This window comes from Lutjanus erythropterus, chromosome 4 (assembly GCF_056507025.1).
Source record: "Lutjanus erythropterus isolate fLutEry1 chromosome 4, fLutEry1.hap2, whole genome shotgun sequence".
NCBI classification, from domain to species: Eukaryota; Metazoa; Chordata; class Actinopteri; order Lutjaniformes; family Lutjanidae; genus Lutjanus; species Lutjanus erythropterus.
The window spans coordinates 43,688,053-43,711,020 of record NC_139320.1 but is presented as its reverse complement, the minus strand read 5'-3'; the positions used below and the strand labels follow the sequence as shown (position 1 = coordinate 43,711,020).

The 22,968-nt window shown below is 38.4% G+C and overlaps 1 protein-coding gene across 1 annotated transcript in view; it reads left to right on the top strand.

Annotated features, from left to right (window-relative positions):
• Positions 1-3,255: 3,255 nt before the first annotated feature.
• stard10 (StAR related lipid transfer domain containing 10) overlaps positions 3,256-22,968 on the top strand; it is a 28,141-nt gene continuing 8,428 nt past the window's right edge. The window contains exons 1-3 of the mRNA XM_084718092.1: positions 3,256-4,112; positions 22,022-22,169; positions 22,317-22,420. Of these exons, the coding sequence (XP_084574218.1) occupies positions 3,954-4,112; positions 22,022-22,169; positions 22,317-22,420 (411 nt within the window). The 5' untranslated portion in view covers positions 3,256-3,953. The remainder of the gene's footprint in view (positions 4,113-22,021; positions 22,170-22,316; positions 22,421-22,968) is intronic.

The following is a 22,968-nucleotide window of genomic DNA, read 5'->3' as shown; positions in this document are numbered from 1 at the left end:
ACTCGAAACAATATACTGAATATTGTGATATGCTGCAAAACTTAAATATCAAAACTTGTATATTCTTCACTCAAATTGAAAAGCTCATTATTAAATATTAATTAATTAACTGATTAGGACCTATTTCAGGAGGGATGTACATGTTTTAGAAATGGTAGCTTAGCCTCATTGCTGGTTCTCCAAACTTGGCGCACGTCAACTGCCATCTACTATAAGTAATACTGACTTTGGGTAAGTGCCTCATACAATTATGCATCGTATAATCAGAACTATTGCTTTAACATATGGAAGAAACAGAAGATCCAAGTTGTTTAAATCCCCCCCCCCCAAAATTATGTGCATGTTTGCTGGAGGGGCTCACCCCTATATAACAGTCATTCTGTGATGGGTGTACGTGCAGTTTGAGGAGGTGACGCCTGAGAACCAGAGTAGTGCGCTCACTCTGTGATGTGGTTCAGGGTGGAAGGCTAAAGCACTTTGGTCACACTGCAGCAGCTGTCAACCACCACAAAGTCAAACGTTTCAGCACAGAAGAAGTCCATCGTTCTATGGCTTTATAGAAATATACTTAACTATATGTGATCCTAAAATGTAAGGTGCACTTCAGAGTTTTTGGGCCTCAAGATGTCGTGAGAACACCCACAGATCAAACTGAGTGAAGGAGGCTGATAATGGGCTTACACACTGCAAGATGAAAGGAGGGAGAGAGGCAACAGAAAATAACACGACAGACTGAGCGAAAAAAGATGGAGACAAGGAAGCAGAGTGAAGGATAACAGATACATGGTGACACTTGGTGCACAGTATTGCATTTCAGGAACTTTACAGGACATTTACTGTTCTCAGTATAGTGACTTTATGCCATGTTATAACTGCTAACTAGCAGTGAACAGTTCAGAAGGGAGCACGAGGGAAAAACAAACACTTTACACTTTTACACGTCAGCCAACAGAAGAGAAGCGCGCCCCCGCTGATCCGTGAACAAACTAGTTTGCAAAAATGGTGCGCGTGAATGGAGTGAGAGCACGGGTTGCGTTCAAACGCTGTCGGGATTCGGAAATTCAAACCTTTCCTCTATGATTGCTGTAGAGAAAAACTTGCCAGTGTAGTCCAGCTGTTGGCTGGTTTAATCTTTCCTCCACCTGTAATGAAAAGAAAAATGTGTTTATACAGTTAAACAGCGTTTATTAGATGTATTTCTCACACCACTGTAACTTTACTGTTACTGTTGGTGCAAACAAAGGTTTTTTGACCCCATTAACAAATTAGGCTTAGCAAACATAAACTAATCCACCAAACTGTAGTTTAACTACACCAGGAAGCTACCACTAAAAAGTGAAAACTCTCGGATCAAACAGTATTTACTACCAAAAAGCTGACATAAATTACAGACCAAATATTTTGTGTTAGCTATACATAACAGCTATAGTTGTTACAAGACAATATGACAGTCAGTGTTAGCTAGCTTCTCCAAAATGGACAACAAAGGGAATACAAAAAGAGACAGGAAGCAAAACTGGACAGAAGATGAGAATACTGTTCTCAAATAATATGCAAGGATTCTGTGGGCTTTTGGGGGGATTGTTGTGGCCTATAACACATGATTTTACAGCAGCTTTTCTAATAAATAAAAAAATAAAATAAAAAATAAATAAATAAAATAATTATAATAATAATTTAAAAAGAGGATTTTGTTGTTGTGTGAATAAAATAAATTTGCTTTGAGTCCTCTGCCTAACCTTACCTAAAAGCCTTGAAATTACAAAAATTCTGACAAAATCTGTTTTATTTGTCAATGAAGAAGTTCACCTGGGGGATATTTCACAAATAAGCTAAATTGTTTTGGAGCTCAAGCTCAAGCAAGCACAAACCTATAGTGCAAAGACTATTGATAAATGTCCATGTCAGTGACAAATCTTGTTTTATGTTCAGTACCTGTGAGAAAATAAAAATATAAAAAAATTACAAAACACTGAGTTTATTAATACATACCTGTATGGTGTTGTGTGGGGGACTGCTGTGATTGGTGGAACAGCAGAAGCTATGATGATTGCTTAAATTTGCAAAAATAGTCGCATTGTTCAGAAAAAAAATTGCAAGGTTGTGCAGAATTCACTGGGATAGGTTGAATTTGAATTAATTGTTGCAGTTGCGACATTGCAACTTCCTGGGAGAAGAAACAGAGGATGTGTCTAGAAGTAGCCTAACTAACAAAATCAGTCTGAAAAATCTGCAGTGAAACGAAGCATAGATGAATTCATGAAGAAATATGAAATATTACTGTGACAGCAATGACAAAAACTGGTGAGTGTCAAGGAAATTATGAATACTTAAACGTAAATATATGAGACAGTTGTGTCGACTTTTGGTTTGCCAGCTACAAAGTTGCTAGTGCCAACGTCAGAACTAGGGCTGCACAGTTAGTCACAATATTATCAAAATCACAGGATGGCTAAGTGCAGTATTCAAATGAAACCTGCAAATTTTTGATAAAGGAAAAATGTGTGACAAACAGTATTAAAGTCATGTACTGTAGCACTGCAGAGATGCCCTGGCCTACAAATCCTCAGATGTCGGGGAAAAGTTTGTTTGGTACAGATCCCAACAAATACCACATCATCAAGTTTTTTATCACTGTAAATGAAAATCATGATACAAAAATTATCATTCCCAGTAACAATATTGTATACTGCAGTTTCAATCAGAATAATTGCAATATGACTTTTTCACAATATTGTGCAGTCCTAGTCAAATATATACTCTCTGACATCTTGTGCACCACTCATAGTGTCTAGTGGGTTTATGTTTAGTGGGTTTTTGTCCTGAAAAATGTGGCTTGGTATCTCCTCCTCTTTAATCACCATAAATCCAGCCATTGTCTTATGTTGCACAAATTATTCAATTTTTAAGGGATTATTATAGAACCCTTAAAATTTCTGCTAACTCTGGCAATGTATAAGGGAATAAGCCTAAACTAAGAACAAAGAGATTTAAGTGTTTTACCTTTAGTGATATTGAGCAAACGGGTATACTCTTTTAACTAGGTTAAAATTAGCTGCATTAATTTAAATAGGCAGTTATAAATTATTAATTATTGAAAGTTTTCATTCAGCTGTAACTTTGCAGTTCAACTAGGATGAAGGAAAGACGTTGAACGAACAAAATGTCCTTAAGGCAGGCAGAGGTTTACGAACAGCACCTGAAGGCAGCACGGGGGGGCGTTTCCACTGTAGCCGTCGCTGCGTCGCCTGCCGGCTCAGCCTGATCTCTCCTCCTCTCCCTCCTCTTCCTATTATTTCTCACCGCATCTCCTCTCCGCCACCTGCCACAGCCGCGACGCAGCGATGGAGAGCTGCTGCAAATTACTGTAAGATCGGAAAGAAGACCACAGGACGGAGAGACAGAGAGACACAGAGAGAGAGAGACAGGCGGCAGAGGGAAAGACAGATAGAGAGGGGAGACAGAGGGAAAGAGAAAGAAACGGAGCGGAGAGGCAGAAACATATGGTTTGTCTGAAGAGCGGCTGTTTCTGAACCAAACTTATTCAACCACCGTGATCAACCAGGAGAGACATCTTTGATTCCCGCATCTCATTTTTTTGACACTTTTTTTTTTTTTGCTTCATTTCTGCGTGCTCTCACCTGCGAGGCTGAGTCTTACCTCCACATCTGTTTGATTAGTTTGCTGGATTCATTGCGGCTGTTGGACGTCCCTGCACGCGCACACGCACACGGATCATCACAAGACGCGGTGCGGCAGCCTACAAAAGCTTCTTGCAACGAGGAAATTGAATTAGACAAGTTATCTCCACAGAAAAGGAGGACAAGAGAGGCTGGATCTCGGCTTCTCCTTCGTTTCCTCAACGTGTCTCCCCCCCGGCGGGCCCACCAGGAGTCTTTACGAGCCCCCCCCCCCACCACCTCTCTGTCCTCTCTCCTCCCCGGTAACAAGCCATGTCTGGACAGACTGTGTCCATCCCGGACGACCGGGCATTTGCCAGCTTCAAGGCGGAGTGTCTGAGCGAGGAGGGCTGGAATGAGAAATACAGGAGACGGGATATGACGGTGTGGAGCCAGGTCCTGGAGGAGGACAAGTCCGTCCACAAAATCAAGGTGAGACTAGTGTTTAACCCCCCAAAATATGTTAAAATACAGCAAAGTATGCACGTTTGAAAGACAAGTTTATTTATATAGCACCTTTCAGACGCAGGGTACTTCAAAGTGCTTTACAGGGGGCATAGAAATACGGGAGAATGGGAACAGTTGCAACACTTTTTGCGTTTCTCTCAGTTACTCAGATACTATTTGAAGTACACCAACAAAATCTTAACATATTGAATTCACGCCACAGCAACATCATTGAAAAATTGGTGCATATGGCATATTGTTCAAGATGTTTACTTGACAGTCAGATGTTGCAACTCACCCTAACCCTGTGGTCAGTCGCAACACGATCAATGGATGGCTGCAACATATTAAAAATACATGGAAATTTAATGATCGGCTTTTGCTTTTTGCCTCACAAAGCATAGTATTCCGAAAACGTGCAGTGTTTTTTATTTAAAATCAAATTACAGTGACTGAGTTTTGTTTGTTAATGCATGGAACATAGTCCTACCTTGAGTCAACGTGCAGATGCTACAGATGCTATTCAGTCTCTATATTTAAGTGTGTGTCATGAATAATGGAACGAGTCGCAATGCAACAAACTTTATTAAGCTTCTGTTTACTGTATAAAACTGCAACTGATTTTTGTCTCTCTTCAGATTGTGTGTACTGTAGTTATACAACTTTATTTACTAGAGATGCACCAATTTCAATTTTCTTGGCCGATTTCAATTTCTGATTTTTTATTTTTTTAGGGTCTGACCTGCCAATTTTGATTTTGGCCGACTCCGATTTTTTAGTCTTTCTAAGAACTATAACTGACAGCATTCCCAAGCATTTTTGCAACTCTTCTTGTAAAAAATAAATTAGATATTCATAATAAAACACTGACTGTTAAATATTCATTAAATACTATTTTACATTTTCTCCAAAGTCCTCCAGGCCAGGCCTTATTATAGTTGTATATTAAGATTATGAATCGCGTGAACGTGATCTCGCGAGATCAATCAATTTCGCAGGATTCCGCGGGACACAATTTCATGTGATCGCATGTGGCAGCAGATGCAAACAAACCAGACTGATACGGTGCAACAGTTTGCTGCAGTAAAACTTTGCTGTGAGAAAAACAGACGCAGAAGTTAAACGAGTCTGGATGAGAAAATGTTTGAGGAGACACATCAACACAGGTTGTTTATTCTTCAGTCAGAACAGGAGGTGAGATTTTAACTACCCCTCTGTGAACAGCAGTCTGCTGCTGGCTAACATTAGCATGAAGAGCTACAAAGTTTACGGCTGTTCTGCGACATTGTCAGCTGCTCTGTCTCGTTGTAGACTGTCTGTCTTCTTTTTATCCTGTTCTTGGAATCTGTCGCTGACACCATCTTCATGCAAACATGTGTCAGAGTGTGTGTAGCTGTGATCAGCGCTGTGATGGGTGTGATATCACATTCAGTTTGTCTGCTGCGCGCATGACGTGACCATCGTGCAGAACACGTGCGTGACAATGACGGGCACAGAATCGGATATGTGACACTGAGAGGGTCTAACTGAGCATGTGCAGTGTGAGGAACATAATTGGACCATATTTCTCATCGGAGGAATAATACTGTTGTAACTGACCCCTGTTGTAACCATGTCCAGTTTCCCCTACATTAAAAATAAGATGTGAAGAAAATATTAAATTACATTTAAAATACCATAAAAACAAAGGCAAAAGTTAGATTAATTATTGGAGAACTAACTCAATGATCTGCACAGCCACTTTCCATGTAATATGAGAAATATAACCAACCTTCATAGGAATAATAGAAAGTAGTGAGCTGCTAATAGTCATTTGCACCTCAAAGCAGAAAACGAAACGCTGCTGTTCTGTATAATCCAGTTGGCAGGAAAGTGCTTTATCTAAATTCCCATATGATTCAAACTGCTGACATGCTCTTACCACTTCTTTTTGCTGCATGGTTACTTATAGAGGCTTCTCCAACCCAATAATAGCTGGTTACATATCAGAGAAAATGTATTTAGATGACACAGCATAGTGTTTGTTTTATTTTCTGTTTGTATCTCTTTTCTATCTCTATTTTTGACTCTTCACATGCTGTAAGGATCATCAAGAAAGGTTATCTCATCTTTAGGGCTCGACTGATACTGAACTTTTGGGGCTGATGCCGATATTAGGGAGTAAACAAATTCTGATATCGATGTATTGGCCAATAATCTTAATACAAAATGTGATATAGAATAAAATATTCACATAAACACACATTTTTTTGCAATGATGATATCAGGGCACTGAAATAGGTAACTTTCATTGGTATTTTTAATAATTATAAATAACTATAAATTAAGCCACAAAAATAGAGCACAATGATTGTACATGTTAAACTTGAATTAAGAAACTAGAATAGATAACAAAAAAAAAAGCCTTCTTATAGGTGCAAATTGGACAACATATGCACCGATAGTGATATAGATTGATATAGCTGTGATGCCAATATTAAGTCGATAATATCAATCGACTGATATTTCGGTCAGGCTCTGATTTTTATTTATCACTTCTTCTTTCCTACCTCTATTTTTGACTTTTGAGCTGAGTGAATTTCCCGGCAAGGGATCAAATAAATCGTGTCGTGTCATGTCTTGTCTTGTCACTTTTTAAACACATTAAACAAAAGGGTAGTAGTCGCTGTATGATTGTAAGAGTGCAAATGTAAAGCCTGCAGTAGACAGTGAACACATCCTGTGTTAGATTCACTCCTCTATTTATAAATGTGTATAGGTAATGATTAGGGCTGCAATTCATCATTTATTACTACATTATTTTCATTATTGATTTAATTTTTTTCATTGTTGATCATTTTCACAATTAATTGATTTGTTTTTTGGTCCATAAAATGTCAGAAAATGGTGAGAAAGGCTGGACAGTGTTTCCCAAAGCCCAAAGGTAACATCCTCAGATGTCTTGTTTTGTCCACAACCCAGTATGTGGAACTGACAGTCATAGAGAAGTAAAGAAACCAGAAAATACTCACATTAAAGAAGCTAAACTCATAGAATTTGGACATTTTCCTTAAAAAAGTTATGCAAAAGGATTAATCAAGTATCAAAACAGTTGATGATACGTTTAATAGCTGACAAGTAATCCATTAATCAACTAATAAATGCAGCTTTAGTTGTGATTATAAAGTTATCCCTGATGCACACTATAAAAAAATCTCAGGAGTTGGCCTCAGGAGGCAGGTTTAATTCTCCAGAGACACCATGGTATTCCTCTGCCAGTGAAACTATTTTCAAGCCTCTACTCAAAAGCATATTAGGTTGTGTTGTTGCATATAATATGTCAGCTTACTTCTGTGTGGAGCTGGTTTTGCATTGATTTAACATGCCGACAAGGAAGTGAACAAAACCATGAACTGAAATAGTACAATAGACAATAGAACTGACTAGGCCTGGAAAAAAATGGTCAATTAGCCGATTATCTAATAGACAGAAAAAGAAATCAGTGATTTCTGTCATGAAATCTTTTATTCAGCATCTGAAATGTGAGTTTTGCTGCTTTTCTGTGTTTCATATTACTGTAAATTGAATATCTTTGGGTTTAACGACAGTGTGTGCTGGTTAAAGACATTATGTTGGGCAATGAAGACTTATATGGCATGAAATTAGTAGGAATTTTATTAACCAAATGACCAACCAGCCATTAATGTCAAACCAGTCTGACATTAAGATCACAAAGTGCAGTATGTGGAAAAAAAAAAAGTTCCTGATCATTGTTTATGTAAGGTAATAATGTGACAGGCATGTGAAAGTACTTGATGAGTAAACTTTGTTATCTACTCAAATAGCAGTCGTGGCGGTTCGTCTCAAATGTGAATGTTTGCTTTGGGAGTCGGCGTCATGAGCACAGCGATGTTACTTTAAGCCATGGAAAAACTGCTGTGTACCAGCTAACACATTATGTTGTACCACAGTCATTAATAATGCTTTGTTACTGTTCTAGGACAGAGACCCAGAGGAAAAAAAAAAACAAACTCACACTCTGCCTTCACAGCACATGGACAAAAACATGGAGCTACATCTTCAACAGGAATAGATGATTATAGAAGTGGTCTGAATTTCCACACAAGATGCAAAGTGAAAATTTTAAATATGTAGTTAATAACATCATTATGATAGTCAGTTGTGTAAAGGTGTGTGAATATTCATAAAAAAATAAAAAGAGACATAAAGATTTTTTGTTTTTCTACCTTAGAATGAGTCCACCATGCTGCATCGGCCTTGTCAATAACTTTTTTAAAAGGGCAAGAACTGAAAAAAGTGCAAAGGGGCTGTACATTTACATTTCCTGTGTTTGACCTGCAAAGTTAGGAATTTAAGTGTTTAAAACAACTCCACTTTATTAGTTGCCACAATTGAAAACGAAAAGTGCAGGAAAAAACAAAGCGTCTTTGTAATTCTACATTACAAGTAGTTTGTTCTTTTTATGAACTCAGCGTTTATTTAACATCTTGTTCATTCAGGCGACTCTCCTAAATGCCTGAGTTAAAACTTTAAGTACTGAGGTTGTCAAAGGGCCTGTTTCAGCCCCCGGGTCGTCAGTTAAACAGGCCTGTCCTACACAATTGGAAGGGGAGGGAGCAGTGAAGTGTTTGCAGTCTGCAAACTCGCCACTGGACACGTCCTTTAAAGAAAGTTAAATGCTGAATGCCATTGTATAGTTTGCTGGCTCAGCTGATCTGAGTCAACATATGATGTATCAATGCTTACCTACAGTACATTCATACATATATATATAAAAAAAATAGAGTAAAGTGATGTTATTTTCTCTTTTAGTTATTTGTTATATTAGTTATTTATTCTATTTTAGCTGTTCTATTATTGGCCTTATTAACACCCACTTAGTCATTAAATTTAGAGCTGCAACGAAAAGTTGATCTAATGAGAATTAGTTGCCAACTATTTTGATAATCGATTAATTGTTTCAGTCAGTTTTTCAGGCAAAAATGTGAAATATTTACTGCTTCCAGCTTACTAAAATGTAAGGATTTGCTGCTTTTCATCGCCAGTTACACTTAACTTCACTGTGCCAGAGCACAGTTCAGTCTCCACACAGCCTCAGACCTGACTGACTGGTAATTTAGTGGTTAGCTGGTTTAAGAATCTGTTGTGGTGCTCTCACTTTTGCTTCAAGACAGATTTGTCTTCACAGCTGACAGTTTTGGGAAGGTTGCTTCCACATTTACAATGTTAATAGAACTTACTGATCTGATCTGACATAAAAATAAAAAAAACTTTTTTCTCCCTTACATAGACACGGACATTAAACACATTCTCCTCTGTGTAAATGTGTGTTTGTGTACTTTCCTGTTGGTGTATCCGGGTCTGAGGAGCGTGAGCAAGCTACCAGGTGTTTACTTTGTGTGTGTGTACGTGTTCATAGGTGTGTGTCTGTTTGTGTGGGGGTGTGCAGGGGGTTACAACAGCAGAGGGCTTTTCCCAGCCCCCTCTTATCTATCTTTGTACCTGCGAGGCGCTTTCTTTCAGTTGTGTGTAGTGTAGTGGAACGGGCCAATCAGGATTGTGTAAATCAGCCTCATTTGCCTGAGTGATTCCTGAGGGTACATCCTGTGTGTGCAGAGGGAGAGGTGTACCATGTCTGCATCAAGCAGGGAATACAGTGTGTGTGTGTGTGTGTGTGTGTGTGTGTGTGTGTGTGTGTGTGTGTGTGTGTGTTTGTGTGTGTGTTTGTGCGTGTGTGTTTGTGTGCAGAGGGTAAGGTTCTGCTTATTCATGCTTTTTCATACAGGACAGGTGTGTTTCCTCATGACAGCTCTGCAAACAGAGAGAAGTAGAAAATGCACACAGACACACACGTTGGAGTTAGGGTGGGGTTTATATCTATAACTGGCAGTTTATCTTTATGTAAATATGACAGTTACGGGAGCTTTATTTTGCATGATACATTATTTTCTATCTGTATTTTTTTTTCAATTGTGTTCCTGTGCTTGTCTACACAAAAGGATGCCATTAATTGTAGTTGTGTGTAAATATGGTACAGGATTTCTGCAGGTACTTATGTAGGAGATAATGTACACTAAGCGAGTTATTATGATGAATTAAAGCCTACTCGCTGCACATAATCCCACATTATCCCCCTTGTTACATGCTATTAAAATCAATCATTCGATGCAAAATCTTTTAGGAGCAGTATGTAACAATTGTGCATTCAAAAATGGCCACTGCAGTCCAAATAGCAAGTCGGAGCCATAGTCTGTATATTAAATAGGTTGGAAATCCTATTTAATATACAGTCGCTGGTTCATGGAAGTTGTTTCTCCTGTCCCCTCCTCCTCAGGCTTAAGGAAGCTCAGGCAGGCGGCAGAAACACTGAAGGAGCTCAAGGAGAAAACAACATTAGAGTCTGACAGTAACAAGCAAAAACGATTCCTCCGCTGCAGTAGACCAGTATTCAGTGTTCTGTGAGGTAAAATGCTTATGTAACAGCAGTTTCCCATCAGAAAAAGTTGTTTGACACCAAGATAGAATAGTGAAAATATCCTAAATATAGAATACACTTACATTTGTATTGGTTGTATTTGTTTATTTATGCTTTTTTAGTGTTGTTGTTGACCCTGTTCACAGCAGTACATTGCTTAGCTTCCTACATTGGTACTTCTGCTTCTTCTCCAAACTGTAGCTGTGCCGATGGGCATCTTTTGCAGATAATACACTAAGTTCCTTTTCAAATACTTTGAACTATCCCTTTAATATGCTACACCACCATCTATACCCACTGCTGCCACTCCATCATCTACTGCTGACCTCTAAGTGATGATGGGCGTTCCCAACCCACCTCTCTGAATTATGTTACACTGATCCAATAATCCAAGGAATAATTACAAAGACTGTTTACATTGACTTATGTTTACTATACACTCATAGTAAGATCCCGCACAGTGTGTCGCCGATGAAACAGAAATCGAAGTACCAGTGAGGTCTTAAAATGTACGAAAGGGTGTCAGGATTCCTGCATATACCCTGTGGTAGTGTGTATATGTAGGTGTGTGTGTGTTTTTGTGTGTGTGTGTGAGGGTAGAGGCATCAGTGATGCCACAGATACAGCTCTTCTATTTATAGCCAAAATAAAAGCATGCTTCTTTGCTGATGCGTGTCGAATGATTAATGTGAGTGTTGAGACTTAACGCTCTCTTCCTGTCTCAGTTTCCACTCTTCACTATAGCGTTAATAACAACAGCGAAGAAGAAGTGATGCAACCACATCAGAGAGCGAGACGGAGAACAGACTGGCAATCATCATCATTATCATTAGCCACCTAATTGTCATCAGCCCCATTATCAGCGTGATCATCCCCACTGCCATAGTCATCAATAATGACTTTTGTATCACGGCGTAATCACAGCTGTCATCACTCACGTCAGCCTTCATCATCATCATCATCATCATCGGATCATTTGTCAGGACACAACTCCACACACAATGCACAGTGTGTGTTAGTGTGTAGGTGGTTGTGTTTACCTTAATAGTTTGACAGCTGCCTGTTCATACACACACACACACATATACACACACTGTAGTGTTGTAACAGTATATATATGGTAAGATCAGAAAAATGTCTCAACACTGTACCTGACTGTGATGATATCCACCATCCTGGGATGTTTGTCTGTCACAGTTTTAATATTAAATTGAAAACCAATGTGCAGAATCGCCATTCTGCCTTTTTTTTTTCAGTATTTTGTCATATAGTCAAGAATATCACAGAATACCCTAAAATATCCTGATATTATTTTATATTGCCCACATCTAGTGTGTTTTCTATCTTTTGAAATAATAAGGATTAATCAATCATTGATTGTTAACAGAATTTGCAACCCTAACTGGGATATTACAAACTTAATTCTTAATTTTAAATTTTATTTTCTAAAAGGACTGCTACTGACTGCTGCATTGTTTTTGTTTTGCACACATACATAAATAATTCAAGCAACCATTGCCAAAGACAGTTGCAGTCATTGCAGCATACCTTAATTTTATTTTAATACAGATGGAAAGCAGAAGCACTTAAAGCTAAAAGGAAAACACATTTTATACAAACACTGTGCGCATCAGATATATTATTTAATAAAGGACATTTTTTGTAGACCTACCTTGACTATAGATTTTCTGCATTCAACCAACGGTTAAGTCAATTTTTAAGAACACTATCAATATCATCATATTGATTTTTCATCATGATGTCATTGTGGCGATTCTAACATTCTTTTAAATCTCCACCCTGAATCAGTGTTGAAAAGATGTTAAAACCGAACACCAAACATCACTTCTCCCCTGCTGACACAGAGGGAAGCCCGGCTCTGAATCACACACACACACACACACACACACACACAGACACACACACACACACACAGACACACACACACACCCGTCAGTTTCTTTTTTGTGCCTTCTGCTATCATGTATCAGCACCCAGAGGAGCAGATGATGGGAGCTGACAGGGTGGAGGGACAGAGGGAGGGAAGGAAGACAGTGGCAGGGAAGAGAAGAAAGAAAGCGTGGGTGTGTTGAGTGGGCTGGATGTGCGGGGGGTCAGAGGTGGTATCCTGAGTGGGCAGTGGGCACGGTGTGGACTCAGACCAGCCATTGTTTGTGTACCTACTTGTCCGCCTTTTTGTCTCCCTCTGTCTCTGTTTCCTCCTCCTGAACTCTCTTTCACCCGCCTGTCTGTATCTCCGTCTCCTTGCCTGCTTCATCTGTTGACTTCACCGAATTAGAGCGTAATAGAATTACGCACACGTGTACTTATCTGGCCGTATGTCTTCATCCTGCGCTGGACATGTTCGGCTCCCCACAGTTCTCTTCTTTCGTCTTTTCATTTGCTTTTCCTTCTTCCTCCTACTCCTGTTTCAGTTTGCTTGTGGATACAATGCATCCATTATTCTCTGTGGTCTTTTCTGACCCACGAGTCCCCAGCCAATCTGTCCACACACACACAGATATCAAGTATGAGACCTTAACTGACACCGGTGTACTAGTCTGGCGTAGGCAGACCTGTCTCCACACTTTGCTTTAGCTTTGTGCTGGTGTACTGTCATTATTTGCTCATGTTTGCCTTCTGTGTATGTATATTACATTTCACATTTACAGTGTCTGTTTTTCTTTCTTAGGTACATCAACAAACATGGCTTTAGCACAGATATCATACGCTTTATTCTGAAACTCTGATCATACTGTATTAGGGCTGGGACTGTACACTCATCTCCTGATTAGATACTTTCACAATGCTTGTTTTTTTTTTTTTTTCAATTTGATATGTATTCTTAAGCGTTGTGATTCAATATTATGATTTATTGTGATTTTTGTTTGCACTAGACCATGCAGAAAAAATTAAATTATACACTTCGAGAGACCGTATACCATGATGGATACTTCTAAAAACAATGCACATCACATGTCAGTCAGTCTTTCTTAGTTTTATTTCAGCAGTGTCATTGCTCTACTGCTTATAAAAGTAGTACTTTTTAAAGTAAACCTCAGCTGTTCCTGCTCATCAAGCTGTTGCCATAAAAAATAGTAAATTAAATAAGATGTTAGGTCAGAATTAACAGAGCCCATGGAAACTGCACACAGCACAGAGTAATATATTGAGTTAGCCATGTGAAATCAGAATCTATTGTTTGTTTCCACAAATCAGAGGAAATATATGCCTGAAAGCATAAACACACGTCATTTTATGTAAGCCACGATCCGTTTATTAAGATAGTATTACTGTGATTGTGCTAATTTTCATTAGCGCATCAAGGGAATTCACATTATGTGTTAGCACTGAGCTAACAGACTGAGCACTACTGATTTATATCTAAAAATAAATGATTCAGGGATCGTAAATTCTCCCACCCCGATACTGTATTCTTTTATTGTTGTAGTTCTGGTATGGAGGGTTCATATTGAAGAGTCAGACACATGCCTGTAGTTTTGCAACGAGCAAAGCATCTCCTTTTACTGTTGTCAACAGGAATCATCAAGCATCGGGTTTTTTGGAATTATAATGTCAGTCTGCAGCCATACCCTCATTCTGTACCTCACAATCTGTCTCTTACCACTCGCAGAACAATTTCCAAGGTAATAACTGAATATTTGTGAAGGTTATAACAATTGGCTTTAACAGACTGCCATTGCATTAATTTGGGCAGAGCTGTATCAGATGACTCTAAAACCACTAATCATATTTGAACAGTCACTGACTTCATCTCAGTCTCTGTTGGCCTCCTCATTTCTGGTTTCTTGCTCATGGCGCTGGAAACTTTACGTCTGTCTTTTACTGACTTAGTTATACCACAATGTAGGAATACTTTATTACAATTAAAAGTCCTTAATTCAAAATGTCAAGTATAGAAGTATTAACAGCAAAATACACTACATACAATAATGCAGAATGACCTCTTTCAGCCCCAGCTTGTCAAGATTAAGCTATTTTTCTTACATCTTTTCTAACAACATCTTTCCATTTCCAAAAAGCGTTCCATAACCAGACCCAATGGGTAAACATACAAGCATAATAGAGCTCACTGAACTTCCTCATATCTCCCATCTCCTCCCTCCAGTAAGTCAAATTGTCCTAAGATGTCCATAAAGGACATACATGCATATATTATAAAGCTCATAATGTTCAGTTTTTGTTGACACTGTCGGAAGTGTGTTGATTCAATTATATGTTCATTACTGAGGACATTGTTAAAGGTGATGTTGGACTCGGAAAAAATTATTTTACGAGGTATATATCCAATTTTTTGTCCCAAGTACTAATATAAATGTATGTTCATTTGTTGCTACAGATGTCACCTTTACAAAGGATGTGACCACACAGATTTTATGTGTATAGATGAATATAGATGTATATAGGATGTGGTTTTATTGGCTTGTGTGACTGCTGTCCTGCCTGATATTCAGACATCTACCTCTTCTTATTCTTGCATTCAGTGTGTATTAACCTGCTCTCTGCATCTGTTCTACATGGTTTTGTTCTCAGTGAGGGGTCTGTGTTTGAGGGATGTCATTTCAACTTAACATTCTCAGTTTTCTTTGTGTCACAGTGTGGCTGGTTGTGAAGCCCTGTGAGGTTGCGGTTATGTCTAAGGGCTAATCTGAATAAAATTGATTTAAACAGCAGTGGTGCCGCAACAAGTGAGCATAGCCGTCACATACAGTGCACACAGGGACATGTTGTTCATGTCCACTTCGTATTCAGAGGTAGTAAAAATATTTCCTGAACAAATGGGTTGGAAGCCAAAATGGGACATTAAGAGTTCTAATGATATCTGGTCCCCCAGGACAATTAACTTCACTCAATTTGGGTCTTTGCCTGAAAAGCTTTACAGAAATTGGGACTTTTTGTTCTCCATCCTCACTTTTACCATTCTACCCATCTACATTTTTACCTGCCTTTTATTTCCTAACATCATCTGTCATTTTCTCCTCAGTGGAACTTTAAATAAAGAAAATGCTCCTCGTGATCCTTTGTTCTACATGAGTATTTGATAGGAAAATTGTTAATGTGTTTAGTTGGTGAATTAAAGACTACATATATAGCACAAAATATTCCAGTCTAAGCTCCGATTAACATAATGACATACTACTTATTATTATTATTATAATTACAGAATTCTTTTGCAATCCAAGTGTTTGATGATGTTTAAAAGTAGGTGTTTCTTCTTCAGACCAGAAATTTTGGCTTTTCTTTTGTGCAGACATCTCTACACCAGACTGCAATCTGTTGGCAAGTTGGTTTTGTTTACAACACACAGAGCTGACTACAAACAGTGGTGGCGGCGACCCCTTTTGACTCCAGTTGAACCTCACTAAGCTCCGCCCCTTTAGATACTGTACTTAGCCTATGCACTCTGCTAGGCTCATCTATGTAAAAAAAACAAAACAAAATGCTAGCAGACTAGCTAGCCAATCTACAAGAATTTGTCAGATATCTAGTTACATCTGATAGCTAATGTTAGCAGAATGATAGCAAACTAGGTATCTAATCTACAGCAATTGTTAGCTAGCTAGTTAGCTAGTGTTTCGCTAACATGAGCTAACTTAAGATGTCACTTTCATATATCTCTTTTGTACAGGTTTTGTACAGCAACATTTTTTAACAGAAGACAGTTGACCGAGGTTCCACCAGGAACCAGTCTGACTCAACTGTATTGGTGCACAGGGTAAAAAGGGGCGGGACTTAGGAAGGGTAAACTAAGATGCATATTCTGAATGCACTGTATACATGTAATGCTCCTAAGAGCCAAATAATATCAGCATATCCCTCATGTCTTAATTGGAAAATGTTACATTCAGAATAAGGCCTTATTAGGAATATCCAAATTAAATATTCTGTTAACAGGACCTGTATTGCATTCAGAATATTGTTCTTTTTGTAATAGTTAGTGTGCATGTAAACATGGCCAGGTGTTGTAGTTTTTGTTCATGTATAGATGCAGATATTTAGGTTTGTCTCTCTGACAATCTTGTTCTGTTGGCATCCTAACACATTAAACAAAGATGATAAACATGGTAAACATTGTACTTGACAGCAACATGTTAGTGTTGTCAGAGCATGTTAGCATACTGATGTTAGCCCTGCTGTGTGTAAATGCAGACTCAGAGAGCTGCTGGCATGGTTGTAGACTAGGGTTGCAAATTGTAAACAGAGCGCGCTCACACAAATCATCTCAGCTGTATTTCAGTTCATTCTTTATTTGATAGTAGAATGATTACATTTCATGTGATCGATCAATTCTTACTGATGATTGTTTATAAATCAATGAATCACCCCTACAGTAGACCATTAGATGTGTTATTTCACTCTTTCACATAATAGAATTATAAGTGAGTGATTGTAAGTAAAGGATTTTGTAGATCCACATCTGAATGAGCCCGTCAGATGACACTTATTTAAATGGAACGTGCATATTTGGTGCTGTTACACAAGAGGTGAGCACATTTCACTGTTGTTGTTATAAGATGAGAGGAGACCTCCCATTTAAGCAGCTGTATAGCCAAATGTAGAGAGAAGCTGGTGATCATTTTGTTAAATTAAGCCCTTTGGGAACAAGTGAAAGAAGGTGGTGCAGATTGCGCTTTAAACCCTCTGGACTGATTTGTAATGGGACTTAAAACCATCTGGGACAGACAACCACCCTCGGTCCATTTCTGTCTCATTTACTCTTCTCCTCTTGCTCTGTTTTTTTTTTTTTTTAATCTCCATCTCTCTCTCTCTTTGCCTCTCACTTTCATACTGTCCCTTTGTGTCACTCATCCTCCATTGCTCTGTCCTTCTTTGTCACTGTTATTATTAAGACTAATTCCCCCTGACAATTGTAGCTGTAGTAACAGCTGTACTCTCGCGCTGCAGACTTCTCTTTACTCAGGGTGTATGTACAGTGCAATCTGCTCCAAACCTGATATAGGCATCAGTCTCTATGGTTTCCAGTCATAAGTCAAGGATAAATCAACGGAAGTACGGATGTATAAACATTTCATTCCTCTTAGATTTTGCTTTAAAATCTTTTTTTTATGTAGATTTTAGGATCCAAAATGCATGCTGGTGTGTTTTGGCTGACATCACTTTTTGAATGTCTTGTTGAATCTGGGTTGCAGCATGAATCTAGTCAATCTCCTTTCTGGTTTTAATAACTGTGCATATTAGGGGTAGATCAATATGTTTTTTCAGGGCTGATACTGATTATTAGTAATCAAGTGATAACTAATATTTGGAACAAATATACTTTCGCAGAAAACATTAAAATATTGGCGTCAAAGTTTGTTATAATACAAATTCCAACACAAAACTTAAGCTGCAATTCCTACAATTCCTTGAAACATTATGAAACTTTTCAACATTGTCTTAAAACAAAGCGTGCATGGAGCCGCCTGCAGCTTTTCTTATAGTTGACTGAAAATTTTGATAAAACACAGCACAGCAGCCTTCAGGGTTATGGCATGTATCCAATCAGATGGTGTTGTGGCCAGGACACTTAGTGAGACAACAGGACGGTGACTACCAGGACACAAAGTTAGCGCCAGCCACCACCCACATGCTGGTAAAACATGCAAATGGGTGGTAGATTTGTTTTCTCATGAATTAAAAAGCAACAAACAATAGTTATCTATTGAGTTGCTAATAAAATTTGAATGTTTACTATCCATTTGGCTGATGGACCAGAAAGTTATTGTTGCACCCTGGTGGCTATAGACAGAAGCAGCTGCATTAGAGCCAAAGCAGCACTTTTTTAAAAATGTATTTATCTAATATGCAATCAGATTACAATAATTGTAAAGATCCTGAATATAGGGTCTGATAATCAGCCAGGCCAATAAAGCAGTTGAGTACATATCTGTCATGATTTTATGCCAACAGGCACCGCTCATGTCCAGTTGTCCCTGGGATAATAAAAATAGCACCTGTGACACAATGATACGACGTCTTAGGAACCAGCAGAAAAACTTATTATTACAAATGAAATTATCACGTTTATGTATCATGAAATATATTTCATTTTAATTGTTAGAGGTTCAACATCTAAAAATGTGAGGTGGCACCAACTCAATGCTGTGTCACATGTGCTTACGCATAGAGATCTGCAGTCCACTTTTTTCATTTTTGACCCGATTCCGAAGTCTGAATTTTTAATTCTTCTGATAAAGATACTAAAGCGATACCAGAGGTTTTTTTTTTCTTAATTTCCCATGATGCATTTCAGAGGTGAAGTTCAAAAAATGCAAATTTTACTTTTACTAAGTTACTTTATCTTAGTGTTTGTAATGCGTCTACTCAGAACATGTTGGTTTATGTTGGTAATTATCATTTTTGTGCTTCAGCTCTATTTTTGAACAACAACTTGGAAAACAGTTCCCCTGTAAAACACACTAATGTGAATTCAACATAAAAAGTGTATTCATTTTGCATTGTGTAACATAGTGCATACAAGTATAAAACACACAAGCTGGTTGAATTTAGATGGGAACATGGAACGGTCTAATATCCGAATCATCTGAATTACATTAATACCCCCATACCCCCAGTGCCATATTGGATTGGAATGGTCCGGTCTTTCCTTTACCCACAGTCATGGTGTTTAAAATAAAATAGTTTACTATGTTCAAAGTGTGTGTATGTAAACTTTGCTTTATTCCAAATATTAACAGGTTTGCAGTTTAAATTGATCCATTCATTGATAAAATAAACAACAGTAACCAATGAGCACAAGAATAATGAAAAATACTGAAAACTTATTGTGGACACTCAGGGTTTTCTTTTTGTTTTTTTTTATTAAAGTGCTGGGAAATTCCATTGCAGACCAGATTGAGTCAATGAAGTGATGTGACTTACTGCAAACAAGTAATTAAACCATATTTATCATGCAGAATGAAAAAAAGAGCAACATCAGTTTGGGTCAGTGGTTATTAATCTGGGACAGATGAAAGTAGAATTCAGGACTGCTGAGGGTTTTACTGAGGTAAAAAGTAAATTTTTGAGCCGACAGCAGGGGAACTGTGGATGTATAGTTCCTCTAAAAATCTCGCACTCAGACCCCCTGATACCCTGTCACTCTCACAGACCATTTGACAGACTGTTCGTCCGTCCAGGTCCTGTACTGATCATGTTGATTTCTGTTTTAACAGCTCAGGTCTAGTAATGACTCCTCTATGGTCAGTCACCGGTCTCTTGATTTTCTTATAATATTCTCTTTCTCTCACTCTGGCTCACACACACACGCACACACACACACACACACACACACAGATAAATATGGCAACTGATGTGTAAAAGATTAGACATCAGATGGTCAGAGAGTGTCAGTGTCAGAAAACAGCGAACGAGACTGTGTGTGTGTGTGTGTGTTTCTGACTTGGCCTACTTTCAGGGACACATTTCAGGCTAAAGACTAGATAATTTGGGATCGCTTGTCCTAATGGGGTCAAAAATTGTGTCTCCAATTGGGGAAAAAGCTGATTTTTGGCTCAGTGTTTAATGTTGGGTGTAGATTAAGATCAGGTTTAGGGTAAATCTCCAGGAAATAAATGCCAATCTATGCCCACAGAAGTGATCCATGTCACTGTAGAGTGGTGTGTAAGAGTGTGTTCAGAATCCCTCAGCAATTATATTTACGCACTGCATCTTAATTTATTTGTTCTGTTTGCATGTTTGTATTTGTTTTGATGTGTTCACCTGGGTGTCTGTTTGTGTCGAACAGTAACGGACTGTAGCTCTGCTCAACAGTGACACAGTAATGTACTGTGAATTTATGGGATGCAGCTTCATTAAAATCTAATGCATTTTCCTGCTTCATACTTTGCATTGGACAGAGCTCTGAAATATTTAGCATGAGTTATATTTCAGTCTGGTTTAGTCTATGATTCACTTATTATTATCCCCTTATTATCCCCTGTGCTTATGCTCGGCTCGTCCAGAGCTAATCTCGAATACTACTGGACCGATCAGCCCAATGTTTTGTGGTGCACGTTCATGGTTGTGTGCTGAAGGACCTCTGTGATTCAGTTTTCTTTTTTGTTTTTTTTCATTATGTTTTCAGGTCATCCATCACTGTAAAGAATTTCACTGTAAAATAAAAGTAAACTACTGGCAGCAGAAACACCAGCATTTTATTGTTATTTTTATTTTATAGTGCATCTGCTGCAATTTGTTTTAACAGTATATTACTGTATATTGGATTACAGTATATGACAGAAGGATAACTGGGAGTTTCATGGCATATTACTGTTTATTTTCAGCTAATTTCCGAGCTAGCTACAGAGCTTGCGTTTGCAACATTAGCAACCTGAATTAATGAATCAGATCTAATGAAACTTGAAATATCAATAGTTAATAATCATGCAGACAAAACAATACTGAACAAACTGTAAACTGTAAAATAAGTGTAACTTTACCTCCTTGGTTGAACTCAGCATGAACTTCTCTTGTTAGAATGATGACATACTGAATCTGCGCTGTCCAGCGTCACATTCAGGAGCAGCCAATCATGTGGCATCACTGAAGAATGAGCAGTGTGAGCAGTTTGATTAATAAAAAACAATTCTAATAACATAACAGAAACAAACAACTAGGGCTGCAACTAACGATTATTTTCATAGTCGATTAATCGGTCAGTTATTTTCTCGATTAAAAGCTGTTTGTTTTAAAGTGATGAAAATGGTGAAAAATGTCAATCACTGTCTCACAAAGTTCAAGATGACGTCTTCAAATGTCTTGTTTTACTCACAACCCAAAGATATTCAGATTACTGTTAGACAGGAGTAAAGAAACCAAAAAATATTCACATTTAAGAAGCTGAAACTTTGCTTTTTTTCTTTAAAAAAAATTACTAAAAATGATTGGTCAATTATCAGAATAGTTTGCAGTAATTTAATAAGCGATTAATAATCAATTAATCATTGTAGCGCAACAATCACCAGTACAATGTTGATGGATAGAGACGTGTAAAGGCAAGGTAGCACATTTTTTCGCTGCCTGACAGAAAATACTGCATTATGCTGATAAACTACAGTTATCTACTGTTATGGTTAATCAGCTGTGTTACTCCACCGTAAATAACTGATCAGATATTGATGGTCAAAGGTCAAAGTTTCAGTATGAACAGCGACAAACTCTGTAGCTCTCTTCAACAATGACAAAGCACTTTACTTTGAATGTATGCGATGCAGTTCATTAAAATCTAATGTATTTTCCTGCTTCATGCCATGCATTGGATAGAGCTCTGAAATATTTATCACGAGTTGTGTATTTAAATCTGGTTTAGCGTGTGATTCAGTTATGCTAGCTCTGTGTCCATTGTCTTTATTGTCTAAAAATGACGTCTGTCTCTCTCTCTGTTTGTCTCTCTCAGTGTCAGATGGTATGTAAGGACGTGTCAGCTGAGACCATGTATGATGTCCTCCACGACATCGAATACAGGAAGAAATGGGACACAAATGTCATGGAGACCTTCGATATCGGGAAACTCACGGTCAATGCGGATGTTGGTTACTACGCATGTATGTGACACAGTCATGTGTGAACATGTGCTATTTACAGAAAGTGTCTGCATCCATTTGTCACTAATATGATGTGTGAAGGGAAGCAGAGACCCGCACGTTGATTTGCAATATTTTATTCACCAGATTTATCTTGCTTTTTGACAGGGGGTTGTCCGCAACCTTTTCGGAACCGCGACGTCATCACGCTTCGCTCCTGGCTGCAGATAGGGAAAGATTACATCATCATGAACTACTCTGTCAAACATGTTGTGAGTATCCACACACACACACACACACACACACACACACACACACTCACACAATGGGCTTGCACATGATCAGCTGGGGCCCTGCTCATTCACCCCTCTATAACTCATGTGCGTGTGTGTTCAAAGGTGCATTGTGAAACAAATGGCCTGTTTTGAAATGAGTGCTCATTGGGTGAGCCGACATGAGCGTGATCCAGTTTAGCAAGTTCAAGGGCGTTGTGCTGTATAAAATAAATCCTTTAATATTTGCAGAAAGTTGGCGATACTAAGCTCTGTGTGTGTGTGTGTGTGTGTGTGTGTGTGTGTGTGTGTGTGTGTGTGTGTGTGTGTGTGTGTGTGTGTGTGTGTGTGTGCGTGTGTGTGTGCGTGTGATTTAAACAGCCACAGCATGCAGGAAGTAAAGAGAATCTGGCACCTTCCTAAAGAGAGAGCCCTCCCTTACCTCATGCCCTGCATGCTTTTACCTGAGAGAATGATAGATAGCTGTGTCCTGGCAACTGTATGATAGTTCATTTGATTCTGTTTGATATATTGTGTGTTTAGCTCGT